General features: G+C 40.8%; 1 protein-coding gene across 1 annotated transcript in view; it reads right to left on the bottom strand.

The window, feature by feature from the left end:
* FAT3 (FAT atypical cadherin 3) overlaps positions 1-18,202 on the bottom strand; it is a 335,405-nt gene that overhangs the window by 216,464 nt on the left and 100,739 nt on the right. The window contains exon 2 of the mRNA XM_067289480.1: positions 17,635-17,949. Within this exon, the coding sequence (XP_067145581.1) occupies positions 17,635-17,949 (315 nt within the window). The remainder of the gene's footprint in view (positions 1-17,634; positions 17,950-18,202) is intronic.

Below are 18,202 nucleotides of genomic sequence, written 5' to 3'. Positions count from 1 at the left end.
ATTGAGTGAATATTTTATGTCAAAGATTCACTTAAGAAGGTCACCTCTGTAGGGTTCCTATTTGTAGTCTATTTCTACAAAACATTTCTAAGCCACTTAATTACATTTATACTTTTTTTTATTTTTAAAGGCAACTGAATATTCAAATGTACTTTTGTATTTTAAGTGTAATTTCTAATTACATGCACAATTGCTAATCCATCTGTTTACTACATACTGTAAATGTCTGTAGTTATACATGCTTGAATAATTATTGAAAATTAAATATTGTAAACAGTCAAATTAATTTCTCTCAGCATACGAAATTGCAGGAAGGCTGCAAGATGATAAAATATTACTTGCCCCCAGAAATGGAACAAGTCACTCTTATCCTACACCTCACTGAATGTGCTTATTGCTGTTCTGTAATAGATAGGAAACTTTTTAATCCAAAAATTTGTAAGAAGAAGAGTTTGAAAAGCTCCATTACACTCTGCTATCACTGAAAGAGTGATTTAAAAAGAGTGTGGTCTGCAAATGTTTCAGCTGTGTTGGAACAAAAACACCATGTTCCTTATGAGGCAACTTGCTGTTAACACTCTTTCAGGTCTGGCCCCATAGAAGCATTATGGGTGTCTGTATAACAAAATGAGGAAGTCACCTTTTCTTTTTTATTGATTTATTTATAAGCTTGCACAGCAATAATGTTACTCAAGGAGCCCCTAGCAGGAAAACATTTGAACACACAAATGTATATTTGAATATACATTATCCATTCACAGAACAGACACGGCCTTCCCTCCCAGGCTTTCTGTGCAAAACCAGGCTGTACCATAGTACCTATCTACTGCACAACTATGACAATATTTTGCTTACTCTTGGTCCAGGGAGGCAGTCAGAGAACATAATCATCATCTGCACAGAGCTATTATGTGAGCTCATGTAGTACTGGTCCTTCCACAGAGTGTATGTAGGAAGAAAAGCAGAGCATTTGTTATGCTTTCCTAAGCTTTCAACCCAGGTAAGATCATCTATTTTGACTCCTGCATAACAAAGGCTGTGGAATTTCACTTCTCCATTCTTGCAGCCAGACCAAAACTTTACAGCAACACTTCTATACCACATCCAGCTAAAATTATCCTGAGCAGCATTACCCTCACTTCAGAAAAATGTTATTATTTCGGGTCTGAATTTCTCTAACTTCATCTTCCAACCATTTCTATGCCTCTTATCTGCTAGATGAAAGAAGTTGCTTGTTAGAAATCCCATCTCCACATAATCACATACAAGCTTTGAAGGCATCATCTCTTAAATTTGTCTTGACAAATTAAATAGACTAAATTTCTTTAGCTTCTCACAATAAGGTGGTGTAACCTTTAGATTTTAAAAAGATGATTGAGAACCACAGTGTTCCTGTATTGATGTGATCCTTCTAAGCATATGGCTCGACTCAGCATCCAAACATGCTCAAAAAGAGATGAGAATCTGTCTCTACATGTCTAACTTCATCATTTAAAAGTGAATCCTACTGCCTACACAAAGAAGCAGCTGAAGAGTATTTAGGATCTTAACTCTGGTACATGTGTCTACACCCACAGAGTTATCAATGGGAAATTAAGTTACTTACATATGAATCTTAATCCCTGGCTCTAGACAAAACGTGTCTCTCTGAAGACCCTCTGCAAAACTGTTGAGCTAAAGTGCTGGAGGAAGGGAAGGGCATGCTCCATTAGGTAATTTTTTTTAAGTTTGGTAAGAACAGTAGCCAGCTTTTCTAGAATATAAAGGAAGTTTCATCTTTCAGGAGCACAGCTAGGTACCATGCTTGAAAAGTTCAGCCTTCCTAGGTGGTTCTTCCCTCATATTCCAGTGAAACAAACTTAGCCCTTTTATTGTAAGATTGTTCCTGTCTTTCTTTTCTTACAAAAAAAGGAAAAGAGGAGAGGAGGAGGGGAAAAAAGCTAAAATTATTTACATTGCATTAAAGGAAAAATAAATCACTTTGAATCTTTTTGTTGAAAAAATCCTTTAATTAAAAAAAAAGTTGCTTTTGCAACTTGTGCAAAAAAATTGGCAAAACTGTATATAAAAATTAAATATACATATATACGTACTATATATACATATATATTTAGACATGCATAAGAGAGGGGGCGAGATCTCAATATAGATATGGATGCAGGCATCCACTGCTACCTTAGTCAGGAGGCAGCAAAGAAACGAGGAGCTGACAGTTGAGAGACAGCAAGCAGAGGAAGAGAGCAAGAAAATACATACACCATAGATGTACCAACATAGAAGTACCAAACCACTTTCTGTACACCATTTAAACCATAAAATTGAAGGGGAGCAGCTATGCTGACGTAACCATGTAGCAAAGCTATGCGAGGTATCAGCCAAAACCTAAAGCTTTCAAGTAACCAGAGAAAACAACATAGCTCAGTGCAATGGCCAACTTAGGACACCTCGCTGCGCGTATCTGCACCCCTTCTCCAGCACTCAAGAGAGCAAGGCCAAAAAGTTTGCAGACTTCAAAGTTAGATTTCTACACCCTTTATAAGACATAATTCCTAAAGGGCTTTTAACACACAGCTTCCTTTTAGTGTGGGGATAGTTCTGTCTGAAGGCATCAGAACTACTGTACGCTTAAATTTCTAAATCAGAAATTACCTGAATTTTAGTCAATGCTGAGAGACTCCATCACTTAATGAGTGCCTTAGGAGCTGTATGCTCAGCAGCAATGAAAAATCAGGCCACTTCCAACACAGCTGCCTACACACAGTATTCAGAGCATAATTTCAAGCATGTAGGTGTGAGACCCAGTTTAAAAATACACGTTTTAACTTTTTTTTTTTTTTGCTGGGATGTTCTACTGTAGATGTTTGCACTCTTTCCTTCAGGGAGCCCAAGCAGCAAACAGTCTGTTACGAGATGAAAGAGTGAAGGTTACTTAAGCCCTTACATAAGCTGCAGCAGGAGCAGAACTCGCGCTGAATTTTCAGAGATGGATATATTGTGGATTTTGTCACAGAATTTACTGCATCTGAGTTAGGTGGAATCATCTAGATTTGGCATCAGATGGTAACAATTCTTTATGCCACAAGACCCACAGCTGCAGCTATCTTTAAAATGCAGCCTGCGCTTTAGCTAAGCAGCCCCCCACACCTGCTGCTCGGAGCTCCCAGAAGCTTCCCTCCGGCTCCTGTCTGAGGGAGAGCCCTCATTTATCCTTGGTTCATATGTGGCTTTGCACTCTACCCACAGCGTGGTCCAGAAGGAAAATAATATTATAGTCATATACACTGTTACTTAATTCCCTTGGGCATTTTCTCATACTTTGAATGCTGGGAGTTTTTTCCATTACCAAGGTGGGAGACATTTCACACCATTAACGGTGACTCAGGAAGACCAATTGTTTAGTGAGGAAGGAGCGAGAATGAGAGGCGGTATGAATAACCGGCTATCTAATACTGCTATTTAACTCAATACAAGCCAGGAATTAAGATGCCTGTTGCGCTGAGTTGGCTGACGCTGATGGACATTTTGTAGGCGTGATCTCCATCCGCTTTCCCGTTGCGGCCGGCCCAGGCTGAGCACCCCAAAATGGCGGCACCAGGGCGGCACCACACCCGCGAAATGGCAGCACTGGGTGGCACTAGGCCTGTGAAATGGCGGCACCACGGCAGCACCAGGCCTCCAGAGCTCGGCAGCACGCAGCCACGCAGCGAGCCGTTGCCCACACAACACGGCTCCTTCCCGTGCGCCGGAAAACCACCTCTGCCCGGTCGCGGGCAGGAAAGCAACCTTCTCGCTGCATCCCCAGGGACAGGCGGTGGCGATGGCAACGGACCCCGGTGGCCTCCGCAGCGCTCCCACACCCACATTTTAAAAACATGGGCTCAACTTCTGCTTGCACTAAGACAGCACAGAAAAAACTCAACGTGATCAAAACGGCCTTGTTTTTTCCTCTACACCCCCATCTGCTTTTTCCCATCTGTTGTCTCAATCCCCCTTCAGACTGCAAACTTTTTGGTGCAGTGACCATCTTTTCTGCTACGCTTTTAGGTGGCCAAGCACAGCAGGGTGCTGGCTCACGGCTAGAGCTGTAAAAAGGTGCTACGATATTGCAAATAGATATGAAAAAAATAAGTCATACTTTCAGCTAACCAAAAGGCAGCATAGGTTTTGCTTTTCCTCTCTTTTCCTTCTTAATTAAGAATTTTTCCTTCTAAATTAAAAATTATTTTTAATTTATAATTGATTACTGAATGAAAAAAAAATATATATTTTTCTCACAGCACTCACTGAGGAGAAATTAAGGTATCCTGAGGTAAGAGGTTGTATTTATTTACTCAAAAACACTGTCAGAGGTAAGTGCGAGTATTGGTGAGGATGACAGCCAAGTCCACTCACAGCTTAGATGTCTGTGAAACAGTCTTGAACATAAAGTATCTTCTGCTTGGTGCAACTGTCTTTGTACAGTCAGTTCAACAAAATACATATTCTTTTCTTCATGATTTCATCCCTTTTCCTTGTGTCTGTTTATAGCCAAAAATGACCTCTCTCTACACTGACATTTCTTCTTCTCTAAACATTTTTGTTTTCCCATTAAATCTTTTATTATGTTCTTAGTGCTGTATTTCTGCTGGTAACAACGAAGCAAGGCAAAGAGGTTAGGCTAATGCCTTGCCAGGTATTTATCAAATCCCAGCTAGTCTGCGTGATGACTTCAAGCGGAAAGTAAAAATAGTTTTGGAGGTGGCAGAGCAACCTTTTCCTGCACGCTAAATAGCTTCATATGAAATGCCTTTCAGGTCCTCCCGCATCAACCCCAGGATAGTAGGAGCAGCATAGAAACCAAACAGAAAGGACCTAAATTAACGAGACAGCAGTAAAATCACTTTATCCAGCTGAGGAAAGGAAGACCGAGCCCTGCCTACTTGCCACTCTTATGCCAGGTTACAGGTCACTCCGTAAAGAGGTCTCTCCACACTGAATGACCGAAACTCAAGCAGAGGGGTTTCCACGCACAAAAATTCAGATCAAGTGTGTCGTATCAACTCAAAACTGCACTTTGCCCTTGTAGACTACTTCACAGTAAATTTTGGTCATGTGTTTGCCGGAGTTTTTTTTTTTTCTTTAATCAATAGCATTCCCTTAATTAGTTTGGATTACATTAAGTATTACAAGAAAAAAAGAATGAGAGAAATGAAAAAAATGAGAGAAATCCCATAAGAAATTATAGACTCAGATGATCTATAGCATCAGACATCTCTAAGCTGTTAATTCTAACGCTTTTTCATCCTTGTACGTTTTTGGATAAACCTGTACGTGTTTGTTCTCGTTATCAATCTAATTCATACCTACTCAATAAATTAAATTTAGCTACAATTATTCCTAGTGTCATTTCTAATACGCCCCCAGGTTCCATCATAAGAATTGCCACGGATACATAGAATAAAAATGAAAAAGAGAAAATTCTCTGCCCTACTTCCCTCTCCCAAAGGATCGCTGAATAATATAAATGACAGGCATAAAAAAAAGTTCTTGGAGATTAAAAGAGAAGCTCTTGTCCTCACATTAACAAAAATAACCTGAACACCTTTGACCAGTGACAACATCCTCCCATAATAATATCCTGTTAAGCATAAGATGGTTGAATCCTCAGGTGGCATAAACCATATCATTCAACTGAAGTTGTACTCCTATAAGCACCTGTGCTTCTCTAAGCAACCTTTAGGAAAAAAACAAAAAAAACAACTGCACATTTTATTACATAGTGTCTGCGATTCAAATGAAGGTCAGAAAATACAAGCATAGGATGAATGGAAGCAAAATTAATTATAGTCAAAATATTCGCTTGCAGAGCAGACTACTCCTTAAGCATTAATCTTTTGGGTATTGTGGCTACATTAAAAAATTGTGATTGTGCACGGCTGTTAATATGCTATTGTTAAGTTAAAGTTCAGAAAATATGTAGTTTCCAAACCAAATCCCTTCAAGATCTGAAAAGCTACTTGTTAATTACCATACAAATAGATTACTGCAGCATAGATTCCTTGCATGTAAATCATCTGAAAAAAAACATGCAATTTCTCTTAAAAGGCAACAAAACTGAAGCAGACAATGACATCAGCTTGTATTCACACAATGCAATGAGAAAAATGTTCTTGCACGGAAAGTACCAGCAAACATGCTATCAAGAAAGAAGGAGGAGTGCAATTATTATGGGGTAGTCTGGGACTTCAGAGATCTGGGTTAGCCTCCTTGTTCCATGACAACATCGGACAAGCTGTGTAGGGCTGTGCATGTATTGGCTTGACTGAGAGGGGGTTATTTTTTTCCACTCAAGGGACATGAGTCAGCTTTGCCCACACATGCCTTGGAGGCTTCATTAGAGCCTTTCACGTTTCATTGCTGCTGTGAAACTGGAATCCTTACTGGTCTTGCCTTTGGATTAACAGAGAGCAGGGCAAGGAAGAGTTGAAAGACAGGTGTGGGAAATTATGGGGTCATAGGGAATAGGATAGGAAATAGGAAAGGAAATAGGAGCTCCTGAGGCTCCTGCGTTCAAGACCTGTTGTGTCCAGATAATCTCTGTGTACACAGTAGGGCACGACAGAGCCAAGTGGGAGGAGGCGTAGGGTCAGCCTCGTAGTCAAGGTTCAAAACAGACAGACAGGCTGGACTGGACCATCACCAACGAGGCTTTATATCATATATGGTCAGGAGCTATGGCTTTGAAGGCAAATTAAGATCAAATCTTTACCACTGGCGTAGGTTCAGTTCTTAGCCTCTCTTTTTTTCTCAGTTCCTTGTTTATAAAAAAGGAAAAACGGTACTTCTCTATCTTATTGTACAGTGTGAAAGGCTTAACTAAGGGAATACGGAACCACGTATGTACAATAGGTAAGTAAGCATAGGCATTGCAAAAGCCATAAGATGATCAATTTGAAAACATGGTTACAGGACTAGGCTCTCTTTTATGGAGATTTTTTTTTATTTAACTTCAAAACTCTTAGAGCTCTGCAGAACAAATCCAGTAAGGATTCCAGTATTACAGGAAAGATGTGATTAGGGGGTCTTCCAATATTTAACCCCTAGATACTGCTTTATTTTTACACATATATGTCTCCTGTTAAATTAAGCTCTGTGCATCTAGACATATGGCAAACCGATCTGTACAATTATACAGATAAGGTCACATACTTAACTGGCAAGAACTGGCAGCAACCGTACTAACTTCAGAGAAGTTGTGTAAGTGTTCTCAGGGAGAGGAAGACACTCTCATTAACATAAAAGGAAGGGGGCAAGAAGAGGGAGAATAATTTCACAAAAACAAATTATCTTTGGCTATACCAGTGTAACTCTGACAGAGATTGGAGAGACAAAGAGAAGAGGAAAAATAACATAAATCCACTGTTAACCTCAATTTTTGAACAAACCAATTCAGCTGTATTCCAAGATGATGAGGCTTCAGAGATTAGGCGCTGATGCAACCTGCTCCATGATGGAAGACAAGGAAGAATCAATAGTCTGTGATTACTGACATCATGATGACTTTTATAAACACACCTGTCTTTACAGTTGCCTTCTCTTCTTATTCCCATTTCTCAGTTATTTTTTTCAAAATATTCACGTGCAGCATAGGTCAAACTTATTCTTTCAGACAGAAAATGTCTCCATGATCTTTCTTTGTATGCTGCTAAGTACTGCAGGATCAAATGTTACATTGATAGCAGATTAGAGCTACAGTCCTTGCCTCAAAGCAAAGAACTTCCACTCCACAAAGAGATATTAGAAAGAACCCATACAATAATGTGAAAATACACCATTCAAGCTACTAAAAGTACCTGTCCTAAGATGACAACAGAAGTGTATTCATAGCAACTAAGCAAAAGGGAAAAAAAGTGCTGATTCTAATACTGTCCAAAATCACAGACACATGTAACACTGTTGATTGTTAAGCAAAAGCTAAATGCAAATCGCTTGACTTACTACAAAGCAGTAGCAAATAAAAAGAAAACAAAAACAAACATAACCCACAACCCTTCACCTCAGCTGGCCTAGCATCACAGCTTTATATTCCTCCTGGCAGCTCCTTCTCCACACTCTTAACCCTGCATGAAAACCACTGCCCACGGGCTCCATGTCTAAGTACCCATAACTCAAAAATCTAATTTCCCCTGACAGAACTCAGTCTTGGACCACAAGCAATTGTAACACAGGGGCATTCACTGCTATTATCATAACAATGTTCAGCAAGAGATGACACGTATACATAGCATATGTATGTGTGCATATGTTTAACAGGGCTGTGACTCGGTACATAGTTTCACCCAGTGATCTTAATTATGCTTCTGCCACTGATAATAATTCTATCAATAGTATTTGGCTAGCTGGAAGTTAATAAAACAACCCTAATTACAGAACCTGAAAATCAGTGGGAAGTGAAGGAGTAGTACAACATATGAAAAAGGTAGCTGGTTTCTTGACCCATTCTAACTAGTCATGATGCCTGGAAAGTTATAAATAAAGAAACTGGACTGACAGACAAGACAGAAGAATTGGTTATACAGCTAAGCTGAGAACCAAACATAGTTCTGAATAGCACAGAGGTTCTACTTTGCTGTCTCTGTTGAAGCAAATGGGGAGTTCAGGTTAAAAACTGATGGTAGACTGAATAAGAGAGGATGCAATGATCCGGCCAAGCCAATGGAAATACTCATGAAGTGTCTTTCTATGAAAGAGGAATAACGAGGTCATCATGGAGATTCACATGAAGGTAAAAACTTCTATAAGCTATGTTTAAATCTGCTGACTACAGAAATATGGCATTTATGAGCAATGTTGGAATTGTCAGTACAATTTTAAAGGAAGCTCTTGATATCAGAGACATCCAGCAAGCTGAACTATATTCAGTGCTTCACAAATCAAAAACCACTGCTAGAAGAAATCAGGTCTGTTCAGGAGAGATGATAAAGCTGGATTTATTATTTTATTAATAGTAGCATTACTGTGGCCTCAGCTAAGGTGACATGGCTCACATCTTTATTCCCTCCACAGATAACACATACAGAGTAAGCTGGGAATCAGCCAGCGAGCAAGGAACAAACAGGCTGGCTGAGTCCAAGTTTCTTCCTTTATCTGTAGAATCAGTGGTCTGGCCACTAGACTATAGTTGCTTAATCCAAAAATACTTTATATTCCTCTTCATCGTACCATTTTAGAAGTGATGCTCCACTCTCTTTTTATATGTGTATAAATATGTGACTGTGAATGGATGTGTATTCACGCAGACATGCCTGAAAAAATCAATAGCTTGCACTTTCAGAGCCCATTTTATCTGCAAACTGTCTGCTGTGGATTAATTCCCAGAACAATCACATGAGGTAAGTAAATATTTCCAATTATATTAAAAAAAAAAAAAGAAAGAAAGAAAAACATTGAGGTTGGGTGACTCACTCAAAGTCAAAATAAGAGTTCATGTCACTACTGTTTGCAGCTCAGGAGTTAATAGAAAATGTACTCCAGGGAATAAATGTGCACTGGCAAGCAGATGGACTTGATGATTTACATCCTTTCCTCCCTGTTTTTTTTTTTTGTTATTATTACTATTATTCTTGTTGTTATTACAAGTTCCTTGAGGCAGCAACTTTGTCTAACAAGTTGCACAATGCCTAGTAGACTTCCAGGTCCCATTGTGATTAAGCAAGTAACAGCAACATTTATGGTCCTTTGATGGTCCCAGAGCTCAAACCACTGGAAATATGGTGTCTAGTAAAGAATGAGCCATCCCAAAGCAGAAATTAAGGTTTTTAATATCCTCAGAAGAAGCCTGATTTTTAATAGTGAGCATATTATAAAGGAGTCATAAGATCCATGCTTTAAAATAATATTGAGAGCTGAAAGAAAAGAAAGATCTTTTTACCTTGTTAAAATCGATATTAATGTTACTCAGTTATAGATATATTTGGCTGGACTGTGCAACTGTTAGTGAATGTAGCACTTGTACAAGCAGTGTTAGAGACAGAGGAAGGAAGGGAAACCAATGTCCACAAATTCACCATTGATTTAAGAGACCTACAGTCAGTGATTTCTTGTTCCGTAAGGTCTCCTGAGGCAGGTCACTTGAGCTGCAGAGACACCTACAGCATAAATGGTGGTGAGCATGACAGTCACAGATCTGTCCCCCATGATCTACATAGCTATCTTACAAGTATCTTACAGGTGGCCTGTACGCACACAGAGCTAACGCTGTACCACGCCAAACACATGGGCTTAAGATGCCCACGGCCGCCATGCCACCATGTTTCCGAAGGCAGCCTCCAGCCCAGGAGGGAGCCTGATCTGCAACACCCTGCCAAATTCAGAGATATTTCCCATTTTGTTGAGTGTAGTACCTGAAAGGCGCCCTGGAGGGAGATGGCAGGTTGGAATACAGAATCCAGAAAAAAGCTAAAGGTCTTTCTTTATGAAGTATCTACAATTTTATTTCAAAGGAAGTTTAAAAAGAGTTTAATAGTATGAGCCGTGTCAACTGTAATCTCAGACAGATCCCCAGTAATGCAGCAGAACATCCATGACAGGGTGGGAGCAGGGAGTAGGGAGAATCGGTGTACAAGAATGAACATAAAAAGCTGCCTATTCTTAACAGACTAAAACAAAAAAGGTAGAATGAAATGGCTCTTAAAAGAACAGAGTGACAAAAGGACTAAGGTATTATTAAATTTAATTTGATATCATTGATAGAAAGTCCATTAAAAACATCATCATAGAAGTAATTTTGTTTAATCTTTCCTAATAGTCTGGCATTATCTTTAATTATTATATGGTGGGAGGTTTTAAATGCCCCATACTTTACAGAACTAATAGATGCTAGCCTCTCCCCCAACTCAATCCAGCTTGGGTTTAACCCTGAAAAATGTGAAATGCTGCGGCAGGAACTAAGTTGCCTTCATTTCCATTCATTGTCTGCACTGCATTTTGCATCACCCCAAAAGCACCAGGTACCTTCATAACTGGATTCTTAAAATCCCTGAAATGTGCCTCCCAGAGCAAGATGTGTCCCCCTGAAATGATATCCACCACCTGAAAATCCCAGCAGAACTGAAAAATCCTGGAGGGTTCAACAGTCTTTCTTCCTCTGCTGGAAAAAAACATCCAAACTTGGGCTCTGGAGAAACAAGACTTTACCACAGAATCCCCAAAAGTGCTCTCCTGAATACATAAGACACAATCACTCTCTCATCACCATTATTTCTGGGCTGAAAAGAGCCACTGGATTGCCAAGAGCTATACTGCTTACAACCTTTAGGACACAGTGCAATGGCAGAGCACTGGATTTAGCTCAATCTGTGGGGACAGAGAACATGTGCAGAGATTTCTTGAGAAAAACAAGACAAAAATATCCATAAAAATAGGGATGCATGGTAGGAAAGGGAAGTATTGCTTTAAAATGGCATGGCAAATCTGGTGTTCAGCCTTAGCAGGATCCTACACCTTCTGTTTCAGGAAGTGTAAAAGAAAGAAAAATGAAGCCTGCTTAGAAGCAGTTCCTTCCTTAGCATTCATATCTATTAATTCATGACCCTTACTAACCCCACATTACCTTATATACATGTTAATACTATTTCAGCAAGAAAATATCCAGTCTCCTTCTAAATCTAGGTGCAGCATGTGACAGTTCAGAGACACCTTCCAGAGGTAAAGAATCACTGCTCTGAAAAAATGTTCTGACCTAGATACACAGTTTCTAAAGTCACTAGTGCATCTTGCTTCAAAACAAAAGTAAATACTAGTTTGGGAGTGTCCGGGGTCTGCTTTTGTTAAAACAGTAATTGGTGTTGGCAAGAAACTAAGCAAGGTGTAACCAAATTTCTCATATACACCAGCATAAACCTAGAGTAACTTCATTAACATCAACAGAATTGCAGTGAAGGAGAGCTAAATTCGTTCTGTTGGCATGTTAGTTAAAATATCTCTTAATATAATCTACGTAAGACTGAAGAGAAGCTTATTGGGCTTGTCCAACATATTTGGAACACTAAAAAATAATGTAATGGTTTGAATTAAAGTTCATTGTTTTCTTCAGATGACAGAAAAGTAATAAATCCATGTAGTAAATTACCACTATGCTGTGCCGTGAAATTAACACCCATACACATGAAATAAAAGTAAGAATTTATGGCCCTAACCAATCATTTCTTTATAACTCCATCATCTGTTTTATTTACCTTCTTCCACAAACCTCTCACCCCAAAATAACCATTACTAGGCTCACTGGTGTCGGTTCAGGGCTGCTGTAGCATTCCCAAGTGCGCTCTGGCACAGCGCTCCGGCAGAGGGCAGGGAGCCAGCTGGCCGATTCACCCCGTCAGGACCAAGATTTGCTCTGTCTTCCTCTTGTCCAGCCACGGCTGCAGTATCAAACTCACCTCATCGGCTAATGCTATTTATTTAACTGCAGTAGTAAAATCCAGTTATCTTGCACAGTGTCAAAGTAAGATTGAGCCCTCCCGCTTTGTACAAGAGAGAAAGAGAGAAAAACCAACAGGGACAGAGTACAACCGGAGAAGTAGAGAAGATCCTGGTATCCTTTTAGGCATCTAAAAGACTTAGGAGTGTAAGCTCCATTATTTTAAAACATTATTTAACCATTAGAGAGTCTCAGTGGCTGAGGTTCAGATTAAGTAGGGTATTTATCCATTAACACTAAGGTATGTGTTTAGAAATGTTTAAAATCCTAAACGCTCCCATCAATGGCCTCCTTTTAAAAAAAGGGATGTGAGCTGTGCTCCGACATCAGCCAGGGTGTAGGTTAAGTCGCCGAAATGCAGATACTGCCAGACAGGCAGTTTGACTTTTAAAAGCACCCAGCAGTGGGAACACTTCCGTTTCCATTGTATGTACGAGGTGTCTGGAAAACAAAGCCGCAAGGAGAGAAAATACGCCTTTCCTCCCGGCAGCGTAACCAGGAGAGAGTCACTTCAGCTATTTGAAAAACATGTTAATCACCCTCTGCACACACACAAAAGGACAATAGTGTATTGCAATATCCCTTACCCAGTGAAACTAAATATATCCCGGGTTGCTCTCTGGAACCTGCTAAATTTAGGGAGTATTCTACATTGCTCTGAAGAACAAGGCTCCCTTGTTCTTGAGCATGGATGATTTATAGTTTCACACGTACTCATGTGCTATATTATTCACTTAGTGCTTGTACCTATGAATATCAGCTCACGAGATGAAAGTGTACACCAAGGCACAGACTGACACTCAGTTGTACGTTACGGAAAAAACCTAGGTGAGAAAACAAAGAACTTTATGGGAGGTGGCAGGGGTTTTCCCAGTCCCCCTCTCAACACTGCTTTTACGGAGCTGGATACCTGCGTGTGGGAGGGTGGCATGCGTTCTTATTTTTCTCCTCCTGAGCAGAAAGGAGGGTCAGCAGGGCCTGCTCTGCCACCTCTGTAAACCGGAAACGTGAACCTGCAAAGAACAGCCAGAGCCGCCTGAACTCCATTTGCATTCACACTTCTGCAGTAAGGCCGGAGCAGTGGCGGGCATCGCAGCTCCCATGGTGCATATGTCAAACCTTTACGGCCAAACGCATTCCTGTGTCACTCAGGCAGCATGAGATTTTGGCTAACTTCACCCTGATCCGCCGCCGGTGGTGAGAGGGCAGGCTGCAGAAGATGACTTTCATGGTGAAGGTTCTTCTTGCCCTAAAGGGCCTTTTAGCAGCCCTTCGCTTCTGGAACAGTAACTCGTCCTCTCTCCACTGACTCCTGAGCAAATTGAAGATGGCAGTCCTAAACAGTCTGAAGACAGTCTTCAAAAAGACCCAAATGCATGCTATTTATTTGCAGTGCAATAGTATCTAAAATACCCATCCAGAACTGTGCCCATCCACATAAATGTAGGAATAACCTTTGTACTAAAAGCTCTACTGACTATAGACAAGGCATACAGACTTTGGGAAAAGGGAGTATTATTATTCCCACTCTCCGGATAACAAATTAAGACACAAAAAGATTGTATGCTTTGGCTGCAATGGCAGTTCTGTATCAGACCCAGGAAAGAAGCCTGGCGTCCCTACGTCCCAGCTCAGTGCCCTAACCAGGCAGCAGCACGCTGTAGTGGTATGTGTGCCTCTAGAAATTTGCATGACTTGAATGAGCTATAAAGTAGCTGAAAGCTAGCTCAAGAGGAGGACAAACACGGTCATTACTGAATTCAAATGATCACAGAAAAGGAGGGTGAGAATGCACAAAGGTGGAGACCGGACACCTCACAACCAGGGTGCAGGAACACCCAGTGGATTCCTCCTAATGGCAGCAAGGACCGTCTCAAAAGAAGCAGGGATTATCCACCTCATTTGGTCTGTCCAGTTCAGTCTGCCCAGTTCATCACTGCTGCAGATAACCGTATCATCTGGAGTAAACGCAGAAATATCTGAAGTAATACCCACCTACCAGATATGTGCCATAAAATATGATATGCCTTGCTCTCTATTTGTACTTTACACCAAACCACACTTTGTCAGTGTAAAGCACCAAGTCCTAAAAAACAGAAATAGGACACAAGAGGCCAAGGCTAGCAATGCTTTTTTCTCCAGCAGTGATGGGAGATGTTCCTGAAATATATCCAGACGATCTAAGGAAGTGCTCTTTGATCCACTATCCATGCTTCTTTGCTGCAGAGAAAGACAAACTCCTCTTTCCTGACTATCTTCCTGAGACCAATAATGATCTGAACTTGGGAGATATTCATTTCTGAGCACAAATCTAGCAAGAGATTTAACCATAAGCACATTAGCAAGGCCCAATCAGTCAGGCATCTGAGAAATTTCTTACTACCACAGGAGCACCCAGCCAATTTCCTGTCTCTATTTAAGGCCAGCTTCTGATGCTTCCCATGAAAGGCTGTAAAAAATGTAGGATGGTGCTTTCATGTTGCCTCTCAACACCTGATTAATCACAAGGGAAAGATGTCAGTTTGTTGGCATTGTTTAAATTTTCAAGCTGACACAGAAAATAAAAGATACCCTTCTCACAAATGACTTTTCTCACTCCAAGGCAGGAGAACACTTACTCAACTCACCTACACTGCAATCACTACATATTTGGGTTCACATTAAACCTTTTAATCTTGATTATACAGCACACTTCAACATTTAAGTCTGCTGTGCAAAGAGCTCCATGAATTACAGCTTTGCTAAATTTCAGCAAGAACATGGGGCTGGCATGCTACAAATCTCTTCTGCGGGTGCAGAAGCAGCCTGTACAAAACAATCCTAGTGTAAACCATTGTCTTACAGAAACTAATGTGATACACAGAGATAATTAAAAGTAGCCTGGCCACATACCACAGGGTCCCCTTTTAGTGCAAATGTGCTATGCTTTTGTTCCTGAGATGCCGGGAGAAAGCCTCACGATGCTGACACTGAGCATGGTGCAGGCAGAACTCACTGCACTTCAATACTTTACAAGGGATGAAACCTGTGCATTCAAAATGATAAACCTCCCTTTTTGGGACAAGCCACCTCATGGCACACACAATCAGCCTGATCATTTTCAAAGGAAAAAAAAAAAAGGGCAGCCTTCCCAGCTTTCGATGTTTCGCATTTTGCAGCTAAGTGAGTTGGACAGAAGGGGAAGATTTATCCCACATATACATGACAAATCACAGTCGGTCACCAGCCAGTAGGTTCATCTAATGCAATGGGGGCCCTTCAGGGGTTGCCAAAATAGTAATGTTAATCATTCTGAAGCCTTTAAGTTAAGTTCTCAGGCAGCAATTTTCTCAAGGTAAAATGAAGATGAACAATCTTCAGAGTTAACTGCAATTGAAGAAAATGAAGATCTCCTTGTTAGGGAAAACTATTCTCGTCCTCTGCTCCAGACTGATGAAGAGCCACCTCATAGCCTCTACTACCAGCTATAGCACACGGGCGTTAGGTGCTCCCACAGCAGACTAAGGCTCCATCGTGCTCGGTACACGCCAAATGGACTGTGGGGGACTGCAGCGTGCCAGTCTCAAGTATTTGTCCCTGCCTTAAACTGTTTGCCATCTAGATGAGAGCAGTTCTGCTGAACAGGTTGCTCTGTGAGAGGAGCTGATACCGGGAGAGCACATGCATTACACATTGCAGAGTCCTAACTCTGCTATTTTGCCCAGATGGGATGTATGGGGCAGGGGGAGGGAGGAAAGGGATGCAGATGGAAGAGCCATCTTCGGCCATTTCAAGTGTTAAAAATAAGTGAGATTTGTGCCTTAGGGCTCAGCATATTGAACAAAGTCATTATACATGCTCAATGATTCCTTTACCTGGGCTTATTCCTGAAAAGATCCCTACCCCTTCTTATGTCACATATTGCGATGGGATTGCCCAGCCAAATGTTGAAAAGCTATTTAGAGAATATTACTTACCTATCCCAAACTAAAAATGTTCATTCTTGGGTTTACTCCTTCTGTTTTTCTACCTGTTTTGAAATTTTCAGCAGATATAAAAAAACAACAAAAATAAAACCCCAGAACAAAAAAAGAAGCATCCTCTACCAAGAAACAACCCAGGTTTGTAGATACTGCCATCAAACTTCTTTCTAAAAGTCCTGGAGCAAAGCCCAAAATCTCCCATTACAACAAACATGACAAGAGCATGAATCTTCTGAAGTATTTTGACAAATATCAGCCTATTCCTGTGAAACAGTTCACTGATTCTTTAGCTACAGAACATGCTTTAGGTTCCCCATCAAGGTGAGGAGATTTACCAGGCAGATAATGAACAAGGGATGGCCAGGTAAATGCTGGAGGGAAGACTGCCTGCAGCAGAAAGCAGGTATGCAGGCAGCATAGCATCCAGGACCTCGGGTTTAAGCTCTGAAACGTCTCCTGGTGTGAGTTCTTCATCTATCCCCCAGGACAGTGGCACCCACAACACCTAATTCAGCAAAGCCATTAAGTGCACAGAGATCCCCTGGAGTCAGTCTGCAAGGGTGTGCATGCTCCACTGGACCTGGTCCCAGGCTAGCTAATAAGAGGGCTTCAGCATGACTTAAAAGAACCACCAGGCATACAGAAGCATATCTGTAACATTACACACAGAGGCTAGATCCCCAGCTGTTACAAATCAATGTAAATTCATAGATTTTTTTTTTAAGACCAGAGGGACTATTAGATCATCTAAACTGTCTTTTTATATAAAAGAGGCTGTAGAATTACACCCAGTTACTGTTATGCAGAGCCAAACGATATGTGCTTGACAGCTGTAGTGCCACTCACTTCAGTGGTGCTGCACCAAATTACAAAGGATCACAAACTACAACAGCTTGAATCCACTTCCTAGAGGTGCTCTGCATGTTCAGTGTAGCAAAGCCTCATCCCTGTGGGCACAGTAGAGAGGCAACAGCCAGGAGCCATTTGGTGATCTACAGAGAAATGATCCACAGCAGCACAAGAGAAGTAAAAGTAACATCACGTCATCTGCCAATGCACTCATGTGGCATTTATGAAGAGGATGCTTTAAACGTATAACTAATAAAACCGACGTTCGAAAAGCAATGCAATGTCAGAGGATCCTGAAAGGCAGCAAGGTGATAAAACATTTAAATCATATTTGCCTACTGCTGTAAGACAGTAGGATTTCCTTACCTGTTTTGGAATTGATTACAAAGAAGTTCTGAGGATTTCCGCTTGTAATCCGGTAAGTCAGTTTTTCATTAGTGCTGGAGTCAGGATCCTGGGCTTGGATCTGAATGACAGATACATCCTTCGGGGAGTTTTCCATGACAGCTGGGTAATAGATAGGTTCAGAGGTCAGAGGAGCATTGTCATTCACATCCTCAACTTCAATATAGACTTCGATGGTAGTGTAGAGTGGGACGACACCATGATCCGTTGCATACACTGCCAACCAGTAGGATTTGGTTGTCTCCCGGTCAAGAATATCCGCCGTGTAGATAACTCCTGCAGAAAAACAGAAAGCAGAGTATTTCAGGAATAGGAACAATGAAAAATCCCATCTGTTCTGACTGGAGCATATTGCAGAAATGTGTTCAGATTTATTAATTACTCCAACCTTATAAAAAATATATATGTATATAATAAAAATAGCAACTTGAGCTCAGTCATTGTTTCCTAAACTCTGTTCAACATCTCAATCCTTTGTCCCAAGAAATTCTGGAGGAAAAGAAGATGGATCTTCATAAGTGTCCTAACA

This window comes from Apteryx mantelli, chromosome 1, assembly GCF_036417845.1.
Source record: "Apteryx mantelli isolate bAptMan1 chromosome 1, bAptMan1.hap1, whole genome shotgun sequence".
In the NCBI taxonomy this organism is placed as follows: Eukaryota; Metazoa; Chordata; class Aves; order Apterygiformes; family Apterygidae; genus Apteryx; species Apteryx mantelli.
The sequence above is the reverse complement of the archived record's forward strand: the minus strand, read 5'-3'. Positions and strand labels throughout refer to the sequence as shown.